The sequence below is a fragment of the Oryzias latipes genome, chromosome 14, assembly GCF_002234675.1.
Source record: "Oryzias latipes chromosome 14, ASM223467v1".
Taxonomy (NCBI): Eukaryota; Metazoa; Chordata; class Actinopteri; order Beloniformes; family Adrianichthyidae; genus Oryzias; species Oryzias latipes.
In genome coordinates, this window is record NC_019872.2 from 12727613 (window position 1) to 12750366 (window position 22754).

General features: G+C 39.1%; 1 protein-coding gene across 2 annotated transcripts; it reads left to right on the top strand.

Moving 5' to 3' along the window:
* The first annotated feature begins 1414 nt into the window (after window positions 1–1414).
* On the top strand, window positions 1415–6899 carry LOC110016377. Of its 2 annotated transcripts, none has more exons than XM_020708837.2 (2): window positions 1415–1653; window positions 3465–6899. In XM_020708837.2, exon 2 carries the CDS (start codon window positions 3500–3502, stop codon window positions 5492–5494), a length of 1995 nt encoding a protein of 664 aa, XP_020564496.1. In that variant the 5' UTR covers window positions 1415–1653; window positions 3465–3499; the 3' UTR covers window positions 5495–6899. The 2 variants fall into 2 exon arrangements, with proteins under 2 accessions (XP_020564496.1, XP_020564497.1); XM_020708838.2 differs by lacking the exon at window positions 1415–1653 and adding an exon at window positions 2249–2721.
* Window positions 6900–22754: the final 15855 nt, after the last annotated feature.

The following is a 22754-nucleotide window of genomic DNA, read 5'->3' on the forward strand; positions in this document are numbered from 1 at the left end:
TTTCTTTTTACTTTCATATTGGTAAAAATCTGAGCTGCTGCCAAATGCAGTCATTTTAGACAGGTTGTTCACCAGCAGGACAGTTTAACAGGTAAGTGTACAAATAGTTTGCTTAAAGACTCACTCCAATCACCTTTTGATCTATGCTAAAGGCCTTCTACAGGACTTTGTGTTCTTTTAATTATGATTTTGCCATTTTTAGCCAAAATCCCCAAACCTGTGTTGTTTTCTAGGACATAGTTTCTGCAGAGCGGCAGTAGTTCATGAGAAATTTGCCTCTTAGTCATGGCTGTTGACTGATGGCATGGAGCAACCCCGCCCCACTTCCCCTCCCTATTATTTAGAGCTTGGAGCAGGCACCTTGTGGCCCACCCAGCGTATTTTCCCTGTCCTATATCTTTTTCAGACATTTTTTTCATCTACTGCTCCTGATTCACAACACTTTAAGTAAAAAGATCCTCAGAAACACAATTTTAATCTTAGATTGCTATATAAATGTCCATCATGAAAAAAATACCACAAGAACATGTTAAGAAACACCAAATACACCTTTTTAATCAGAGTGGGTCTTTAAATAATGTGAAGCTAATGTATGAGTCACGATGACTCCAAAGATTATGGATTAATGCATGATGTGTCATGATTTATTCCGTTGAGCTATAATTACATTTCAAGTTTAAGCGGTTTAAAGTAACATAGGATACAATGTGGAGCCATCTATGTGAATGGAGTCGGACCTGAAATGACTTTGTTTACTCACTTCTGTTTCTGAGGTGTGAATGAGAACGATGATGAGGGGCAACATTAATGGAACACCGATTCTCAGACTGAGAGAGAAAGAGATTAATGAAGAAAAGCGGGAAGGAAGATTGTGCATATCGAGCATCAATGGAGCATCAAAACAAGTCTGCTTTCATGAGCCGTGCAGACACACGAGGTCAGGGACTCCTCAGACAAAAGCCCAACAACTACATTGCCGGCTAAAAAAGGGACCCTCTGCTACAGAGCAACAGATTCAACTGAACGTTTCTCACCAAAATGACCCTAATTTGGTGAGCCTGTAAATGAGGTCAGTCTGAATGTTTTCCCCGAACACAGCAGCAGTTGGAGCTGGAACAGCACGGCAGGGCAGAAAGCAGCACGCTAACCTTTAATATGTGGAATGTTAAATTGCTCCAAAGGAGCTCCATCACTACAATTTTCCCTTTTCATTCAGGAAAGCACTATTTCATTCATGCCATTTCCGTTCATTCATCAGCTGGGGCGAGCCTCGACTCACAGTACCATGTCCCCACCAACATTCTTATCAATGGAAGTGACGTCAGCACTGCCTGCAGCTGGGAGGAGTAGGGGAAGGGGGGGAGTCACGTGGTTCAACGTGGGTATATACAATAAAGTTGCGCTGACCGTGGTGCTGAAAACGTTCACTCAATGTACATTAGCGCATGAGCTGCTGCAATTCAGAAAGGTTTCAAAACAAAATAAATACGGGGAGTTGCTTTTATTTTTAATTTTTTAACTGATGGTGGTCACAGACTGAAGCGACGGGGGGAGGGACAAAAAAATTCTCTCAGGTGATCCACTTTTTTGTGATATAATCTTGGCTTTTTCTGTGAGTTTCACCCCTTCTCCACCCTCCAAGAGGGTCTCCAGGTAAGTGGAGCCACATCAAATTTTTGATAACTAACAGGAATGAATTCTTTTTTATTTGTATTTTTAAAAAAAAATGTGTCTTTGAAGAAGAAGTCCAGTTTAAAGCTGACTGCTGTCACATTTTCAACATTACACAAAATGTAAAACTGTAAATTTCGAAAAATTTCACCCTTTTAGACATAAAACGTTGTTTTGTACTACGTTTTAGTACACATTTTTATATATGACAATTAAAACAATATTTTCTTTTTTGAATAAGAAAAATGAAAAAAAAAATGTTCTCAAAAAACGTTAAAATAAAATCTGAAACCCCCAAAAGGTATATTTTTAATTGTGTGTTTACAAAAAAAGAAGAAGAAGAAAAAAAGGAAGGCCACCCATTTGTGCAGGTAAAAGTCTTTCAATGTAAATTTTTGCGCAGATTCTAAAACATTTTAGGTGAGATCCTTTATGCTTTTAGCAGCATTTAATTAACAGCATTTAATTAAAACCAAAACAGTTAATGAGAAATATATTTATGTTGTTTCTTTTAGTGATTAATTAAATAATTTCTTTTTAAATCGATAGTTAAAATGTGGTCAATAACTTTATACATCTTTATGCTTCGTTTCGCACAGTAAACATCAAATTTTACTAAATCTGAACCGTTAAATTTTTGTCTTTATTAACCAAAAATGTGCGCTTTTTCGCATTCCACCACTCGGTGAAAAAAAACTCGGAGCGCGCAGACAAAATCGCAAATCTGCCCCTTCATCTTTGTATGGTGCAAAAAAACAAAAACAAAAAAAAGACCCACTTCTCTCACATTAAGCATCCAGTTGATTTGTGATTCGGGGGGGGGGAGAACCTATGCAGGCAGGGACCGTAGGGTTAAACCATCAACCGCAGCCAACAGCTCTGCGCATGGCTTCCCGGTGCGTCGCGTCTGTGTGCCACTGACTCCCAGCCTCCTTTCTGTGGCAAACAAAAATCAGTGCTGCGGATTTTGGATCTAATTGGAGTTTTCTGCCTTTAATTAAAAGAAATGAAAAGTGTGCGCGCGCTGGCCGCGTTGGTTCAGAGGATGAGGTGAGATGCGCTTTGCTTGTTATACGCATAAAAATCCCTTCCGTCCTTCCTTGATACGCGGATATTAGCTATTTCTACACTTTATTACAAAAAGTAACCGATTATGACAAATCAGCTGCTACTCTTTAACAAATCAATTAATTGTTTATTAAACGTGGTGGAAAAATGTTTTTTTATCTCTGTTAAATCGCATTTTTCATGTAAATTCGAACCCTTTTAGTTAAAAAATGTTCTCAGATTATCCAAAGAACACGATTTTATTTAAGGTCCGGATTGATGTGAATGTTTTAAAGTTGTTTTTTAACAAAACGTAAAAAATATTTGACCGAAATGTTCCAATCCTGCCTCTGATTTTGCGGCAAAGCACCAATCACGGCTCATTAGTCTTCTTTGTCCGCCGGTTTTTCCTCTCAGACATGAACACAATTAAACACAAAAAAATCCACTTACGCTGTGAAGTGCTTTTTTTTCGTGGTGGCTTTGTGTTTAAATAAAAAAAATGTAAATAGAAATAAAAAGATTAAAGAAAATAATAGTTCAAAATGTGCTCTGCTTGATGACTCTCATATTCTCATATTTAATTTAAAATAGTAAAATTCCTTTGAAATCTTTTAAATAATACTGACTTTCATTGAAAAAACTAACAAACAAATAAACAACACCCCCCCCCCCCACACACACACACTCACATACACACAAATTCTTATGTGTCTGCTGCATTTTTGTCTTCTCCTTCTCTCCAGGTGCTTAACCTCCCTCCTGCCAGTTCTACGTGGTCATGACCGGTCATCACGCCCATTCCACAGCCCACCTCATCTTATTGGTCTTGCTCATAGTCACTCCAAAACTAGCTGGCGCCGCCCCTGTGCGGGGTGAGGAAGGCGAGGGAGGGCTGGAAGGGCGCCCCTGGACTTATCATAAAGAGGACAGCCTTGCCTCTTTCCTCTCACCCCCAATCCAAAGTCTGTCTAGCCCTGACAACGCATCCTTCGACCTGGGTCGGGGCCCGGGTCCAGACGATCCGTTAGATAAAGTGACAGACTCTGCACAGGTGCTCGCCGTTCTCTTGGAGTCCCTGGACCACACGGGGGACAGAGAAATCCAAGCAAGCAGAGACAAAGACTGGGAAGAGGATCAGAAGCTGCCTTCTGCTGAAAGCTCGGAGGGTGGCGAGATAAGGAGAACAGAGAAGACAGAGGAAGACAGGGGGGTGGAGGAAGGCAAGGAGGGGCAAGAGGCTGATAAGGCTATTGAAAAGCTAATTTTAGGCCATTTGACAGCTGCTCAGGGGGGTGACTTGAAGGAATGGGAGGAGCTGGATAAGACCACAAGGTTAGAGACAGCTCAGGTGTGGTCCTCCGAGGATGAGGGTCCTGATGGCGCGAGTGAAAAAAAGACAGAAGAAGAGGAAGGGCGTAAGGTGGAAAATGATCTAGAACGCCTGCTAGCTGAGGTTCGCTCTGGTTCTACCTTCCAGGAGGACGATCCCTCTCTGCAGCGCCAAATAAGGGGCTACTTTCAGAATATTGATTTGGGTCTCCAAGACAATGAAATCCTGCCTCCTCTGAAGGGCTACAAAGCATACAACACTCAGCTGGCACGTGCTGGAAAAAAACAGCACTGGCAGGAGAGCACATCTCGCAACAAGGGGGGAAATTTCATGGATGACTTTGAGGATGAAGGAGAAGAGCTGGAGGAGGAAGTTGAGGAGGAGGAGGAGAGTCTCACGCACATGGAGGAAGAGGCAAGGGCGCGTGCAGAGAAGCAGGAGGTTCTTCGGCAACAGGAGGAGGCAGAGCGAGCCAGGGAGGAAGAGCAGAGGCTGGCAGACATTGCCTCAGACATGCTGTTGCAGTACATGGGAAAGAAGCAGCAGTCTTACATGAAGCCGCGGCAGAAGAGCAGCAACACCGCAGAGGACAAGCGATCTGAGGAGGTTCTCCCTGACGAAGACGACCTGGACCAGCAAATGATTGACCGGCTGATTGAGATCAGCAGCAAGCTTCACCTGCCTGCTGACGATGTGATTGAGATTATCAGCGATGTGGAGGAGAAGAAGAAAAAAAGAAAAGAGCTGCAGAAGCAACCGGTAAATAGCAATCCTATTGCCCCACGTTTCAGGCCCCTAGTGCCTCTTCCTCTGCCTGCCCCACCTATCTATCACTACACAGCCTCCAAGAACCCCAAGAAAGCCCCTTATAAGCACAACAAGTCCAACAAGAAATGGCACAAGGACAAAGTCAAGTCACACAAGCAGGACTATTGGTACAAGCCCCCGAAGCAGCTTGACTATTGGTATAAACCTCAGAAACAATTCTTGGCCTTTCCCTCGTATCCGTATTATCAAAAGCCATATCGAGCCTACTACCCTGTTTACTTCCCTTATCCTAAAACACAGTACTATGGCAAGCCCCCTCCCTCTAGGGACCAGCCATTCAGCCCCCAGGAACTTGACCTTCAGGGCCCGAAGCGCAGACACAGGGGCAGAGGTAAGAACCGTGCAGGGCAGGGATGGAGGCAGCAGCCACCGCTGCGCCTGCCCGTCACCCCTTACATCTCGAATTACATCCTTCCTCATCCACGGACCTACCAACCCCTACCGCCCCCAAAACCGCTAATCACACCCCGGACGGGCCGGAGGCCCTCTTACTACTATCCACAAGACACACCAGGAGAAGACTATGAAGAAGATGGGCTCGTGCCTCAGCTGGACAGTGAGGAGGAGCTGGAGAACTTTATCGAGAGGATCTACATGAAGCGCAAAATGTATTGAAAGTCTTGTTTTGGACATTTCCAGATGACAGACAGGTGGCACACATTTTACAGTGCCAGGTCAAAGCTGAAGCAAAGAGATGATGGCAAATTGAAGTGCTATGAAAAGTTTGATTTCTGTTGATATTCACCGTGATTTGGTTGAGTTTTATTTTTTTTGTTTTGTTTCTCCCAGTCAGGGCGAGGGGCGTCCCGCTCGAAGCTCCCTGCTACCATGTTTAGCCTCTTGGACAGTTTACATTTTGAAACAGAACATACCATTGCGTATTTCTGCCTCCATTCAGGTCAAAGCTCCTGTATATTTCAAAGAATTATAGAGGACACACACTACACAGAATGACATTTCTATGTGCCCATTGTGACAAAACCATGTTTACAGCATCACTTTGTATCTCTTTTGTTTTATACTGTATCATTCTGCTAAACTAAAGCCGCTTTACAAAAACTTCACAAAACACTGCAGTTGTCAAATGTTGACGAATATTTTTGTTGTATTCGATGTGTGTAGATGCCTTTTTTTTAAATGCCTGATTGGATCAATTTTAAAAGAGCTGCAATTTTAATACACACATCTGTTTTCTTTTCTTTTTTTTTCAAATTGCAGATGAGATTTTTACAAAGCAGTGTGGTATAAAGGAAATATCATATCGCATTTTGCTATCATATCAAGTGGTCCCGATGTAGAAACCCTGTGGACTCCAAAAGCACAAACTTAAAAACTAAAACTTCCAACGTGGTGGACTAAGGGTTTTCAATCATTTTGGGATCCATACATTCTTTTTCATCTAATAATATTTCTGGGACAGTTATTATATCACAAGCAACCTCCCTTTTTTTAATTATAATTTCCTTACTGTTTGTCCCTGAAAAACACAATCAATTTTCTCTCATTGTTCTTGCATTATATTCATATTACCTATTTTTTTATAAGGAAAAAAATACTTGAAGTCAAGCTATGTGTTCTACAGCCTTTTGAAAAGGGATTTTTGCCAAGAGGCTTCAAATGTTTAGTTAATTTTCAGAAGAAATTCATTGAAGAGCTTCGGGCTGGGGAGTCAGGGATTATGCTAAAACCGTTAAATGCACGTCTTTCTACTTGCATCTCAAAAAAGAACAAAAAAAGAGAAAAAAAACAGTATGGAGAACTCAAAATGGTTTCTCTCAATAAACTGTGAACATTTAAGAGAAAAAAAAAAGAAAAAAAAAGAAATCTTAAAGGAAGAGGGCCACTGTGTCCACAGTGAAGCCATCTGACTTGTAAAAGGAGAGTGTTGTTGTTGATGTCACCTTTAGCATTGTAAGATGTACAGTGTGAAATAAATATGCCCGTGCGATGTGTAAATACCAGCATGATGATTACTAGTTTTGCTATATGATAAAAAAATAAAAGCAATTATTTTATTAAAGTTCAGCTTTTCAATGGCTTTTTAGAGTGTTATCCTGTAGGTCACAAAGCAGCGAGAGGCTCCTGCACGCAAAGACACACCCAAAAGAGGAGACAAAAGCTCGGGGACTGCATGACTCATATATGTCACTGCCATCAATATGCAGACCAAGAAAACATCTAGAGTCAAACCGTCAGGCAGAGCGTGGTGGGGAAATGGTAACTGCAGTGATTGATGAGTCACATGATTGGTGGATGAGTCATCCATCTATACTGCACAGGACTGCACACACACACCCACACACACCCACACACACACACACACACACACACACAATCTCCTTGAGCTGTGTAGTAATTTAGCTGGAGGCAGTTAAAATAAAGATTGACTTCTGCTCTGCCTGCAGTCCGCCGGTTGGCCAATGAAAAAGGAGTTTTGTTGGATGGGCTTTGCCATCTCTCGTTTCCATGCCTCCCCCTCGTTTTGAAATCCCACCGGCAGTGCTGCTGTACTGTCTTGAAGTGCCGTGGATCGTGTTTGGCATGAACACAAACTTTCTTCATGCTGTTCACGGTGCAAACACTGTCGGTGATTAGCAGTCTGCTCAATATGGTCTGGATCAGTTGCCATCCTGCCAGCTTGCTCTTCACTTGATATGAATGGCGTCTTTCATGGCTCCTTCTTTGCTCAACCGATGGATTCCTGTGAGCCATGTTGTGAATTCAGACGTGCAGTCATAGCTTCTGCAAATATCTACATCTGCAGAGGAAAGAGATAAAAGAAAGAAACCAAATACAAACTGGAAGCTGACAGCAGAATTTAAATAGTTTGGCGGTGCTGATGATCATACAGAATAGTCTCAAGGATAAAAATGTTGTTGCTAAATCTAATCCATGCTGTCCCAGCATCAATGGGCATCATCACAACAAGAAGAACAAAACAAATAAATGAAAAGGAAGCTAAAACACATAAGAATCAGCCTGTTTGACAAGACAAGCAGTGGTTCCGATTGGGAAAATAACATGGGTCTGCTAATAAGCCCATTGTGCTTCTCCTGCAGCCTTGATAGCCTCATTAAACAGTCATTTAATAGACCTAATTAAAAACTGTGTCAAAACACCTTTACTGACAGCTTTGCAAATAAAATAAGAAATTGAAACACGAAAGCATAATCTCTATTACATACTTTACCTCTGCTTTACTATAATTAGGAGTTAGGCATCTCAGATTGTGGAGATATTTTGAGATTGTCAGCATGCTGCGGGCGACAGGTTGTAGTGTACACTTAAGCAACACGTAAGTACAGGTGAAGCAGGTGAAATGCAGGCGTTTTGTATAGATTTTTCATTTTTCAGCCCACCGAACCCTGTGCACTGTGCAGGCAGCCCGTTGGTGCTGTTCGAGTGATAAGTGTCCCTTGCATGCAGCATGACTGCTATGCTACGTTTACACCCTGCATGTCACACAAATTCAAAAACATGCTAAAAGCACATTTTTGAATGTTTGTTTATGGTGTTCCCACTCGACTGTTGCTACCTGATACAAGCGCATCTCCATCAGCTGGCTTGGTGAGAAATGTGGAAGCGGTGCAAATCTCATGAATCTTGCTCTATTTCCCAGCTCTATTCTGATACATGAAAGACTTAGGGTCATATATTTCAGTCTGGGAACAAACCACAATTATTAAATTCTCCTGCACAATCAATTTTCAAATGATTGACACTTTCGTGAATAAAAAGGGACGCCACTCAAATGTTACTACCAAATCCGAGTCCCTAATTGGTCAATTTCCGTGTTTTGTACGTAGAGCCTGAAAAAATTTGTAGGGTTTTAAACATGGAAACCCACAATGCCAGTTCACTTTTCATTGCAAGTGGCCGCTTGAAAGAGCATTGTAGAGAGCGGTGTGAACATAGCTTTAGAAGTAAGGAAATCAGACAATCAGAGTGCAGTTTATGCGTCCTTCTGGAATATACCTGCACCCCCCTTGCATCAAGCATTTGTGCCCGGTCAGTAAGGAGCCAGTACTCATAACCTTATGAACGACTGGAACGCTGCCTAAAGGTCATCATACAACAGCTTCAGCTGTACATCATAAATGCGTTCAACTTACCTTATTCTTACAAATACTACACTTACCACAAGCACGACAATGGTAAATTCAATTTTTATGACGCCTCTGAAGCCTCAAGGGAACTGCAAGACACGCCTTTTCTCCTTTCCAAGATGCTGCTCCTGTCCATGACCCTCTACTGGTCTGGACAATCCAAAAACCTGCAGCACGCTTACAGGTAGACTGCACGGTGGAGCAGTGGTTAGCGCTCTTGCTCAAGCCCCTGTTTCAAGTCCCAGCTGGGGGACCTGAAACGGGGGATCTTTCTGTGTGGAGTTTGCATGTTCTCCCCGTGCATGTGTGGGTTCTCTCCAGGGTCGCTGGCTTCCTCTCACCATCCAAAAACATGCTTCATAGGTTAACCCTTGTGCCATCTTAGATGACCCCACCCTTACATTGACGTGTTCTCCCTACCATGACAAAGGTGGATAAAGGTGGAAAGATTTCATTTAATCTATGGACACCAGTGAAGATCACAAATCATTGAAGAAAAAAGGTTCAGAGCACTGTCTAGTGGGTCTAGATGACCCAACTCCTAATAGTAAAGTGCCTAGGATAGCACAAGGGTTACTTGGCAACTCTAAATTGTCCATGGGTGTGAATGTGAGTGCAAATAGGTGTGTTATTCTACCCTGTGACAGACTGGCGACCTGTCCAGGTTGTCCCCTGCTTTTGCCCATAAGTGGCCGGGATAGGGTCTGGCAGTCCTGTGACCCCGAAAGGGAACAAATGGAAGAAAAAATGAAGTTACCCGTGGCTGGGTAGCTCGGTTGGTAAGGTGAGAGGCTACAATGCAGGAATCCAGGGTTCGATTCCCGGAGGGGGATAAACAATGGTACTGGGTCAATTACCATATCAATGGCGAGCAATGAACATCACCCAGTGAGGGTCCTTAGGCAAGACCCTTAACGCTACTGCCTCCCGAGCACGGTTAGGCTGCAGCTCACCGCTCCCCCAGGGGATGGGATGACAAACATTAAAGGCAACTTCTGAAGACATTCATACACTGTAGCTTCTAAAACATTCTGTTATTTTGCACACTTCCTTCAGTTTTGTGCAGAAGGAGCTTTGAATTCACATTCCCACCCTCCTGTGTCCCAAACAGCAGACCAAGAATTCGAACACAGCCCTTACATTCTGTGTCAAGCTTTAGATAGCATTACGTCCTCAGAGCTATCATTTATATTTACCCCAGTGGGTGAGCTACAGTTAAAATGCAATTTCATTTTTTCAAAAGGCTCCCATTCTCCTAGGCTGAAAAACTGGTATACATCCAGCTGCCTGGCACAGACGAGTCTTACGGCACAACAATTAATCAGTAATGGCCTCAAGAAGCCCGAGCATTCACAATAACAGAGAGGAAAATGTCAGCCATTAGCGCTATGAATAATGAATAGCTTTCAAATATGATGACTCCGATGCTGGAATGGGACGTCGCTTCAACCTTGATTTGGATGTAAAAATTCTGTGTTTTTCTTCTGTCGCAGAATGATGTTTAAATGAAGGTCTCCGCATGAGATAAACTGAAAAAAGTAGTTTGCTAAGAGTTTGGGCAATTTCAAACATTGCACGAACACTAGATGTCAACAACAAGACACAGCAGATAAAAAATTGGTCCAGTCATGTTGCATGGCAACAAGCAGTATCTATTGGTGCTATTTCTGTTGAATAAATGGTGTACGTTTATGCCCTATTTTGACCCTCTTTCCTTCCCTTTCCGTACTCCTGCTCCTTTTGTCAACGCTGATGCTGTTTTGATTTGGACGCATAATCACAATGTTCTTTAAGCTATGATGGAGATATTTTGAGAATATGAAAATTGCACCTCAATTAGGTGAAAAAGCTGCACATATCATACAGGATTATTAGTTGCAGCATTCAAGTCCCTCATTTTGATATTAGCGCTTCCTGTTTGACTTGACACCTCTGACTTGTGTGACAAATGTCTAAAAATGATCTGTGACTCCATCGTTTGGAAAAGTCATGGACTTTTATCTAGTTTGTTCGACAGAGAATTAGGGGCCAACCTTAAAGAAAAAAACAAAATAAAAATATCAGAGTAAAGTCATATAACTTTACAAGAAAAGTCATGAAATTATGAGAAAAAAAACTAATTTTACAAGAAAAAATTATATTGTGAGAAAACAAGTCAAAAATGTTAATTTGCAAAAGTTTTTTTTAAAATTCAACATTGAATGAAAACAAAATCGTAAGTTAATGATTAAAAAAAAATCGCAATTTTACATGAAAAATGTCATGAAATTAAAATTAAAAAAAAGTCAACACAAGAAAAATCATAATACTATCAAAGAAAAAAAATCAATTTTACAAGAAAAAAGTTGTATTATCATGAAAAAAATCCAAAGTTTACAAGACAAAAGTTGTAAAATTATTTTTTAAAACTCAACATTTTACGAAAATAAAAAGGTAAATTTATGATTTAAAAATTCAAAATTTTACAACAAAAAGTCATAATATTATGGGGAAAAAAGGATTTTCCAAGAAAAAGTGGTGATGTTGTGAGAAAAACTCAAATTCTACAAGACATAATGCATAATATTATGAGAAAAAGTAAGAATGTTACAAGACTAAAGATTTTAAATTATTTTTAAGTCAATATTTTGTGAAAATAAAACCATGAAGTTATGATTAAAAAATTCACAAATTTACAAGGAACATTTTTTATATTATGAGACAAAAACATAAACTTCAAAGAAAAAGTTATGATGTTATGAGAAAAAGGTCAAAATTTGTAGGAAAACTTTGTCATATTAATAGAAAATATTTTTACAAGAAAATTTTACATCCGGTCCAACAAAAAAAATACTGTTACAAATATAAGGAAGATGAATCAAATTCAGCCTAAATATACACCTAGTGTGTCATAAGATTCATAACCCCTGTTGTAAAAGTAAAATATGTCCAACACAAGAAGACAAAAATGTGTCTGACTTGTCTGCAACATAAATTACACAGAAAATGTTCGATTGTCTTTGTTAAAAAAATGTTAAAGGTGAAATGTAAGATTTTATTTTTTAAATGAAATACTTTTTCCTTGGAAAAATTGTGTCTATTCAAATTGTTAAATTTGTTTTTCATTATTGAGTAACTATTTGTACAAGCTTTTTTACTTTTTTCTCATAATTTTACAACTTTTTTTTCATACATGTTTTTTAATTTTTCTTCTTTTATGTAAAATGATAATAAGAAACCAGCAGAAAAACTATCCCCCCCCCCCACCGTTAATTAAAAACATAATAACATGAAGCATGAATAAGATTCCAGGGGCATCTTTAACAGGAACTCAAGTAGCAATTTCCTGTACAACTTTATCACACTTTCCCATCATTATGAGGAAACCAACCTTTTTTGCTTGACATTACAGCAGTTTATTTAGGTCCTTAAATTCCACACCTTCACTGTGCATTGATGTTTTTTTTGTTTTTTTGTAGTCTGCTTCCACTGACTTATCAAGGACTTTAAAGACCCACTCCGATGAAAACTGTGTTTTTGGTGTTTTTATCTTGTTTCTATGCTCTTTTCCTAATCATTGTGAATCAGAAGTGGATGAATTAGGTGCAGTTTGAAAAGGAGCTTATTAGCTATATAGAGAAAACACTTGGCGGGCCTCAAGTTTCATTCTGATTCCTCCCCCTTTGGACGCCAATTTTGTTGGGGTGTGAGGGGCTGTAAGTTAGCTGGGATTGAGTACCGGTATAAACAGAGAATTCTTGGCAACAGGGAAGGGAAGGGGGGGGCAGGGTTGCTCCATGGCAACGCTCTGCAGAAACTATGTCCTTCAAAACAACACAGTTTTTTTTTTTGGCTAAAAATGGCATAATCATAATTAAAAGACCACTGTAAACGATTTAGAAATAGTTTAATCGAAGTGGGACTTTCACAGTCATGTTGCTTAGATGGTTATAAAGATGTTGGCAAATATTTTTGAAAAATCCTTCCTGGAAAGACAGACAGCCGTACTGAGAGCTTTCATCTTGTGAATAATCTTTGTGACATTTAGAACATTGAACTCCAGATTCTTTGAATGTGGTTTTATGAGCTTTTTCGACATTGATGACCTATAATATTGTTCCCGTAAAACCACTCCATCTCAGTGTCCTTCCTTGTGTGTCATGATACACCTGAAGGCTTTTAGACCTGTGCTTTAAAGGAGACCTACACACCTGCTAAGTCTGTGGATCGGGCCTGCTGAAGCTGTAAGGCAAAACTCTGGCTTCATGAAGAAAGCTATCTTTTAATTTGAACATGATATGTTTTGAGTGCATCAGAGCAAAAAATTTGAAAAAAATATGTTCTTTTGATATGGTCCGCAAATTCTCAAGCTTGTGTCTTTTCTTTGTCCCAGAGTACTCTGTTAAAACCACAGCAGGGGATGGATATGATTTGAAACAGCGTGGTTTTCAAAGGTCATGTGTCTTCACACATAACTCTGTGCAACTTGGCTGACATTTAATCCACAACATGACCCAAATTTGATCCACTGTTGTTGCAGTAAAAAGCAAAACAGTTTGTGGCTTCCAACCAAATTAACACAACTGTTGTTAAATTAAGTTTCACAAAGTGTAAAAATTAATTGTAACTACAAAAATATTCGTTGATTATGGTCACAAATGAATTAGGTGCAGTTTCAGGGGATTTATTATTAACCTTTGAAGTTGTAAAGACTGAAAGAAATGAAAGAAAATACCTAGAAAAAAATTCAACAAACAAGAGAACCAATTGTATATATTTAAACAAATTACTATTAGCTATAATACTAACAAAATGTACGTTTTTTACACATTTTTTCAGGGGCTAATTGTTGATTTTTAAGTGACCTGTTTTTGCCTAAACCAAACCAAAGGTTAACAAAAAGTAAGGATGAGATAATAAGTCAAAATAAAGGCAAAACACACAGAAACTTTAGTAAACTCAAAGAAACACTGCTGTTGAAGTCGATAATCTATTCTGGTGCGCTAGGAAAATAGTTGATTTATGCTTTCAGTGAGTAACATAGTCCTGAAAGTCAACACAACAGTGTGTCATTGTAGTTTTACACATTTCTGTACATTGGGTGAGCATTCACCACTACAATGAGAATAAAACACATTCAAATCTCCATAAAACACTCATCATACCCTCAAAATGTATCATTTTTTGGCCTCTAGTCCCTATTTTCCATTGCTAAAATGTATATGATGATATGTTATTACATTTCTTCTCACAATATAGCTAATAAAAAGCAAAAACTTTCCAGCTTGAACATATTTTTTAAATAATTCTTATAGGAAGTAAATGTTACAAAAAATCGCCATGTTAGATTATTTGAGTGTCAAGCTCCTATTGTTGGACGTAGGATTGAGGCTGCTTTCAGCTGTCATTAAGACAACGGAACAAGAGAAGTCTAGGCCTGTCTTATTGAAGCTCAGTCCTCGTTTATGATCTCTGTCACCTTTGTTTTTTTCCTCATCCCTTTCATCTCAATGCTGCCTTTCTTTGTCTTGTTCTGTAACCGCTTTTCCATCTGCTCTTTTTTTTCCTCTCTACAATTATCCGTGGCCCCTTGCTCCTCCCTAATGCTACCTAACACCCAATCTTCCCCTTCTTTTCTTCTCCATCATCCTTCCATTTCTTGTTTTGTATGCAAGCCTCAAGGGAGAGAAATGGGTGAAAAACACTCTCTGCAGCACTCTCACAAAAGACTGGTGAGTCATCCCCACTTATGTGCCTGTCTCCCTCCTCCCACAAAAAAAAAAAATCACAAAGAAGAAAAAAAAATAAAATTACCTGTCGTGCACTTACAGGAAGACACGTATGGAGGTACACGTTGGTGAGCACTCAGCCACCAGAAATGCACAATTCAGGGTCGCAAACTCACAGTCAGGCGTTCACACGTTCCACTACTCCTACACACAACCACAAAATTAAAACTCAGGTCACACGTTTCTTTCAAAACAGAGTTTTCAAATGGCATCCACACATTTCCTTTGCACCTTTTAGGGATTATTGTGAGTTTGTAGCAAACTTTGGCTCTCATGGTTAATGAAAATATCAGTGGAAGTTTCACCAAAGACCTGCTGAGTTTAGCAAATAAAACTTGGTCACACCTTGGAAAAAAAAAAAAAAAAAAAACGTGATCAAAGCAAGGACAACTGGAGTACTGAAGAAAGAAATGTAACCAAGGTTTGGTCACTGGCATGCACCTCTGATTTGAAATCCAAAAGGATGTTCTTCCTCCATCTGCTGGTATGGTGAGAGAGTTGCATTGTAAACGTATAACCTGGATGTTTTGCACAAATGTCTAGAGCAGGGGTCAGCAACCTGAGGCTCCGGAGCCACATACTCCTTTTTTAATCCCCCCTTTGTTGCCTTTTGTTCAGAAGAAAAATGCTAGCGATTTAAATAATGGGTTTCTAGTTTTGCTAAATTTCTTTAAGTTTCATTATTTATGTTTAGATTTTTAGTGTCAGAAAACTGAGCAAAATTATGGTCTTTTGCTGTTCTTAAAGTTATTATAGATTTAAAAAAAAAATTAACTTCACACCAATGTTGTTATCTTACATTTGAGTAAAAATTAAAGTCATAATGACTGAAAATGCTTGATTTTCATTGATTTTTTTTTAATTACAAGTAAATCTGCTGCAGCAGCAGGAACTTATTTGACACAGGGTGTGAGGGATCGAGTGACCAAAGAGGACAACAGAAGTTTGTCAAGAAACGAAAGTTTTAATTTTTCTCAAAAATGCTAAACAATTAACAAATTGGCCCCCTTAAAAGAGGCCAAGCCAAGCCAAACCAAACCAAACCAAACCAAACAACAGGGGGAACATATATAGTGGCTGATCAGACCACTTGAAAAACATGGGGGGAAACTAACATAACTACACAGACATTTAACAAAGACTATAAAGACAAGACTAAACACAAAACTTGGTCTCTTGGTGGAAAAGAAAAAACATCAAAAGTAGAACAAAATGAATAATAACCAACAGAAGCAAAACAAATAAACATTAAATAAGTCTATTGGTTTCCCCCTTGGAGGCTTCTGTAGATGGCGCCTGCCCAATTGCCTGACTGGAGTATTTAAAGGCTGTGAAGGCTTGAGCTCCTCTTTTGCCAGTCCAGTCCTCACAGCACGGCTCCAGGAGCAGAACTGCAGCCGCACCCGTAGCGACCAGTAGCACCCTCAGCACTGGCAACTCAAAAAACAGGTGACATTAATTAAACAAACCAAAATGTGTAAACTAAACATATGTATGTGTATTTGCTACAAATAAATACTGAAAACAGAGAATAAATGTATATTTTAACTAAAAGAAATGTGTGCATTTATTTAAGAATCTTAAATAATAAAATTAAAAAGTGTGCAATGTTGGGGGGAGGTTACCGCCATTTTGTTTGTGGGTCTGGCAGGCTATGCTGCCATCACACAGGGTGTATTTTATTTTGAAAGGAACTTGCACATTCTGCTGTCACAAGTTAAGGAAGTTACATTTGTCAAATATAGGAAAACATAACTGTCATATTAAATTCTCGCAAATGTTTAAAAGCTGAAGCTAAAAGCTGAATTTGATGAAAGAATAAAAGAATGCCATACTTTTTACAAAACAAAGTGCCTTTTCTAATCAGTAAGGTGGGAGTTTGCAGCTCTGGCTGGGTTTTGGTCTGCAAGAAACTGGACCAAATGGTTCTTTATTGTGAACTCCTTGATGCCTATTAATGCAAATATGTATCAAACCACTTCCACTCCAAATTGCCTTAATTTAGCATTTGCTTGAAAGCAAAAAGATGAGTTATTTTTTTATTGTATTTACTTTTTTTGCATGGCTGAAAAATACAGATGCCAAGGGGTTAAAAATGCAGACCTCTGGCCTAGAGCCACTTTATTACATTTACTTTACAATTACCGATAAGTTCAACACTGACAACTGATAAGCTTTTATTAACCAAAAAAACTAAATGTTATTGGAAGTTTTGTAAAACACACAACTGGTTTATCCTTTAAATTAGCTATTTTTAAGCTTGAATCCTTTGTATTTTAAGGTTAAGCTGCAAAAGACAAAAACAAAGTTCTTTGTAAAAATTATCAAATAAAATTGATACACAGAAATTGACAAGACATTTTTCCTATTTTACATGGATTTCTAGGTGTTATCTTTTCTGAATTAGGCTTAAAACTTCACAAAACATGAACCACACATAAAACTTGACTTTTGTCGTGTTTTAACACCAAGCTTCTCCCCCAAAGAGTCAGATTGAGAATTTGAACCATTAAAAAGCTCCCCAGCGCATAAAACTGCAGCTCAACCCTTCCCCAGGGGAGAACAGATTGCATCCACCACCCAGTTGTGACAGTTAATAAGACTTTAACTTTGAAAAAACAGAAAAAAGTTTGAACCACAAAGAAACAAGATTGAAAATTAAAGTGGGATTCAAACAAACATTTGCAAACAAAATTCTTCTCCAAAATGAATTTAGCAAATACAAAATGAGCAATATGCAACTACAACCAAAACATTATTTCTGAAAGTCAAGCCAAGTCCACTTTGTGGAAAGCAAAATGTGTTACACATGCTGTAAATGCTGCACGGTGGTGTAGTGGTTAGCGCTCTTGCCTCACAGCGAGGAGGATGTGGTTCAAATCCCGGCTGTATGGGGTTTACATTTTCTCCTTGTGCATGTAGGGGCCTTATTCAGGTACTCCAGTTTCCTCCAGCTGTCCAAAAACATGCTTCACAGGTAAATTGGTGACTCTAAATTGTCCCCAAGTGTGGATGTGTGAGTATGTAGCCGAGCAACATACTTGTAACCTGTTCAGTGTATCCCACCTTCAACCCAGCAGTATCCTGAAAGGAATGCAGTGGGTTCTGAAGATGGATGAATGTTACAAAGTTACTAAGTTAGTGACTTAATAAACATTGTGCAAAATTGTGCGATGTAAGTCGCAAAAAGAAGCAAGAAAAAAGCAGATCAAAAGGAGGTGGATCACCTCACCTGAAAGCACAATATTGTAACGGTTTCAGTTTCTGTGTTTGGTTCCTTGATTTTCTGTGTAGGTTTGAGTTACTTCCTGTTTTATTTTTTAGTATTTCCTATTTTGTTGTTGTCTCGAGTTTTACCTTTCCCCATCAGTCCTGAGTGTTTCCACCTGTGTCTTGTTGCCTTGTGTGTATTTAAGTCTTGTCTTTTCCTTCCTCCCATGCTGCTCCATAGTTTTGATGTTCCCTGTTTCAGTGTCTTTCTAGTGTCTCAAGTTTATGAGTGTTTCTAGCCTGCTCAGCAGTGGATTTTGGTTTGTTTAGTTTTAGTTATTAAAGATCCTGTTCTCCTGAAACCTCCTGCCTCCTCCTCTCTGCACCTGGGTACTACCTCACTTTCCCCCCGTAATAAATTTGTCTTTGTTAAATGTTAAATGTTGCACCAGCTAAAGTAAAAAGAGAAATAAATCACATTTAGGCCATGTGATTGTGTTCTTATATTGTGAAACCAACAATTGTCTTTTATTATGTCATCAAGTATGTCTCCAAATACAAGCTCAGGAGGTCTACATTGTCAAAATGTAGACATCAACATTAAAGACACAATCATGTCTCCTGTAAGAAGTATAAAGTGTAAAACAGACTGCTCTATGCAATCCTGTTTTCACTTTTAAGTCCTTTTCCTTCTTTCTGTAGTCACTGCTTAGATAATTTTTCCTAATTTGCTTTGTCAATTAAAGAAAAGAAAAGTTGAATTGAATAAGAACAATAAAGTATTATAAAAAATGCACCAAAACAGCCCTTTTCTCCACTGTCCTGCATCTTTGAACCACAACATTCATCTGCTATTATTGACATCAAAACCTGAGGAAACCATGCAGGTGTGGACTTACTAAGGTCAAACGCTCACCTTATTATACATTCATGCATTATGCATGTGTCTTTACATGAAACAAGACAAACCTTAGCGCTCCGTGAAACAATGAAGGGAGCTGCAATCAAAAACTCTGGCTTCCGCAGGTTCTATCAGCCCTGCTGATCTCAAACCAGAATCCACAGTCCGGGTATCAGAACCCTCACCTGATTACTCTTTACCGAGACCTGCTTGTGAGCTATTCAGAGTCATGAAATATTGAAAGGCTGGAGTTTCCGTTTCACTCACGGTGAAGGACGGAAGAGCTCAGAGGGGCAGACAGACGGACGAGCACAACCAGCAGAGGAAAAAAAAGGCTGACAACAGCGGGATTAAGAGGAAATAAAACATCAGGCACCCTGGGAGGCAGACACATGAGCGGGGATGGAGGGAGAGAGATCAGAAAGGTAGTGGATGAATATTTACTACTAATCAGGTGCTTGAACTGGACAAAAAAAGCTAGTCTGCAGACAGCTGATGATTGATTGGGTGATAACCTTCTGGTTAAATGTTTCATAGGGTATGTTTTCTCCTTCTCTTTTCTGAAGCTGCAGTGAAATGGCCATCTTCCAGGCTGAAAATGAGTCCATAAACATCCAGAAGCCACAAGAGGACAACTTGTCAGACAGCGGAGTTAGTGACAGAGAGGTAGAGTCAGGACTGGTCATAAAAAGATGGTGCTGCTGATAAATCTTTAGATTTACATCATTTTCCCTTTTGTGGTTGGGGTGATGGATGATGATGGAGAAGGCTGAAGAGAACAAATGCATCAGGGGTGCAGAGTTGTTGCCACTGGAGACTCTGACAGGCACAAACTCACAGGGAGATGATGACCACCTTCTATTGTCCCATCTGTCAACAGACGAAGAGACAGCCACCCCTGCAGTCACATCTCATCAGTCCGACATGCAACGTAAAACACACTCACAGTGGATTTGTGCTCTAAATTTCTGGGATTACTAGTCAATTCCATCCAAATAATTTAAAAAAATATAGACTTTATTGTGGAGTAGTGCTTGTCTATTTTTTTTCTCCTCATAGATCATCCGTCTGAGCCATGCTGGTATTGCCTCAGGTCCCTTGACTCAGAGTATTTACCAGAAGCCACCAAACAGGTTGTGAGACTCCAGATGGAACGTTTTATGTCAAAAAACATGTGGGGGGGAAAGGAACTTGCATTTTATTGTAATTTATTTTGTTTTATTTGTAATTCTTTATGTGTAATCTCTGAGACGATGCAATAAATTTCCCTAAAATCAGATATTCAGGACCAACAGTAACTTAAAAGTGAAAGGAAAAAGGACATCGTAGTGGAATCTGCAGTGGAACCATTCAAAGTTTGCTGGAACATCATTAAGAGGAGAAAAACACTACACACTGCATTGTGGCATGCTGGATTAATCCAAACCTCAACGTTTTAACTTCCATGTTGAGCGTCCTGTCAAAATTAGAAGAAGTCTATAAAGTGTAACTTTCCTACATTTAAATTGAAGTAAAATTATGTTTTGTTTGACTTGATGTTTAGTGTTACTGTTAAAAGGAAAATTTGATCCATTATCAAAAACTTGTTAAAACATAGTTTATCTCATTTGCTCAATTTATATTTAAAATGGAACACTAACACTCAATAGTTCACTTAGCCTGGAGAGTTTTCTGTAACGCTTCCTTTTAAAGTACTGTACAGTGCAGTTTAGGGTTATGTAAGTGGTATTTACATGGTACTTTTGTTGTACTGAGTAATAACAGGGTACATGGTGTGTATTTATGTGGTACTATATTTGCTTCATACTTGTGTGGTACCTTCGTGGTATTTATGCTGTACATACTAGGTTTTTACATAGTACCTATGGGTATTTATGTGTTGTGCTTGTGTGTTTTTTGTATAAAAACCACAAGAGCCACATTAGCACACTCTCTTGGATTATTTCTTCCAGCCAATTCCTGAGTTATTCATGGTGAGGCATATTTTTGCCACAGGTATTTTTGAGGTAACAGGGATTTCATTTTAACCCAATTTAAAGGAACCCTTAAAAATGTTTGTCCCTTTTTAACCTCAAAGGTTGGGTTAACAGTGATGAAAGTCTTCCGGGAATTCCCGGAAATCCGGGTTTTTGAGCAAACCGAACGTACTTTCCGGGAAATAAAGACCTGATCTCTACGGACAAATCGCTTTCCGGATCAAAAAATGGTCTGAAATCAGCTAATTTTAGCTTTATTTTCTATATTTCTCCGCAAATCGCTTCCTCTATGGTCGTGGCCATCTCTCGTCTTCCCGGCCTAATTGACCAATGACGGGACGTTTTAGTTGCTTTCGGATGCGTCGACGGGTCTGATTGGCTCTGTCTGCACCACGTGGTCAGCGTGACTCGCTTCCCTAGAGACCAAAACTGGCGGACCCACGCTAAACTTTCACAAACACATCTGAAGAGTTTGCGATCAAATTTGTGTTAAAATAATGGCAGGCATCGTCATTATTGAGCGTGGTCACGACCTCAGTTGTGAGAAGACGATAAAAAAACAAATTGAAGTGGTCTTGGCTGGAAAAAAAAGATTTTTAAGGTAGTGTAGGTCAAATACTTTTTTGTGTAAAATAATCTCAAAACCACATTTTGAAATAATTTCAATTTTAGTTTTGAGTTTCAGTTTTTATTTTGAATACATTTCTCTATCTAATTTATTTGTATTTCCTAATTACCATGATTTAGTTCAGTATAGTTGACATTAATTATAAGTATTTGATGGTTTGGACCCGCACTCCCTTAAAAAATAATGTTTACAATGTTTAGCTTAGTTTGTATGTTTGTTTTGATATTTCCCAGATTACTTAGTATTGGTGTTAAAGAATTGATGTATTATGTTATAGAATTATAGTTTAAAGCAGATCCCATATTTTGATGTAGTTATAGTTTGAGAAAACAGTGCAAGTGGATGTTGTACATCAGTCATTTCTAAAGCAGAAATAATGTATAAATAACTGAGGTATTTTCATAGAATATAATAGTTACTGGTGTTCTTTTTGCCATTTGGGGCTTTGATGTTACTATATTTTAGCAATTGTATGTTTTGCAGCTTTAAGGAAAAGCGTAGATTGTAGGATTGTGTTACTTTGAGCAATTTTCCAAATTCTTTTTTGGGACCAGCAAGTCCTTAATGGAGACTCAAACTAGGGGTTTGAATGACAAATCATGATGCTCCAATTAGTCTTAGTTTCTTGATAAAGAAGTGAATAACTAGTTGCCAGAATGCACCAGAATGCATCTAAGACCACGTATTTTTCCAAAATTTCGCTCTGTGCCCGCCATATCGCTCAAAGAAAAGTTCAGGGATTTTTTCCTTGCCTGACTTTCATCACTGGTTAAAAACAACCCAACCTGTTTTTTTTTTAACTATGGAGATTTAACTGTGGAACTAGTACAACATAAATACACAGCAAGTACTATTAAAGTACCCAGTAGGTAGACTAAATGTATCTTATAAGCACCACTTAAGTACCCTGTAAGTACTGAACAGTGAAAGGAAGTGTTACGGAACTTTCTATGTATTTGCCTTTAATGCTGCTTCCCATATTAAAATGAACCATTAACTTGTAAATGTTTTTTTTTTTAAGTTCTGAATGTTTTAATTACAAGGGATTAACAAAATCCTTTTGTCTGTGTGACAGCAAGACTCTGACCCTGCATCGCCATCTAGCGGTCAGAAAGTGAACTACCAGACAGACCCTCGACCTCACTTTGGTGTGGCTTGTTCCTCCCACTCCACGTGCAGCTCCCTGTGGGGCAGCGAAGGGCCCTGTTTGGGACAAAGAAACCAGGAGGAACTCGATCAGACAGACACCTGTCCTCACTGCCATATAGCCTTGGCACCTGATACTC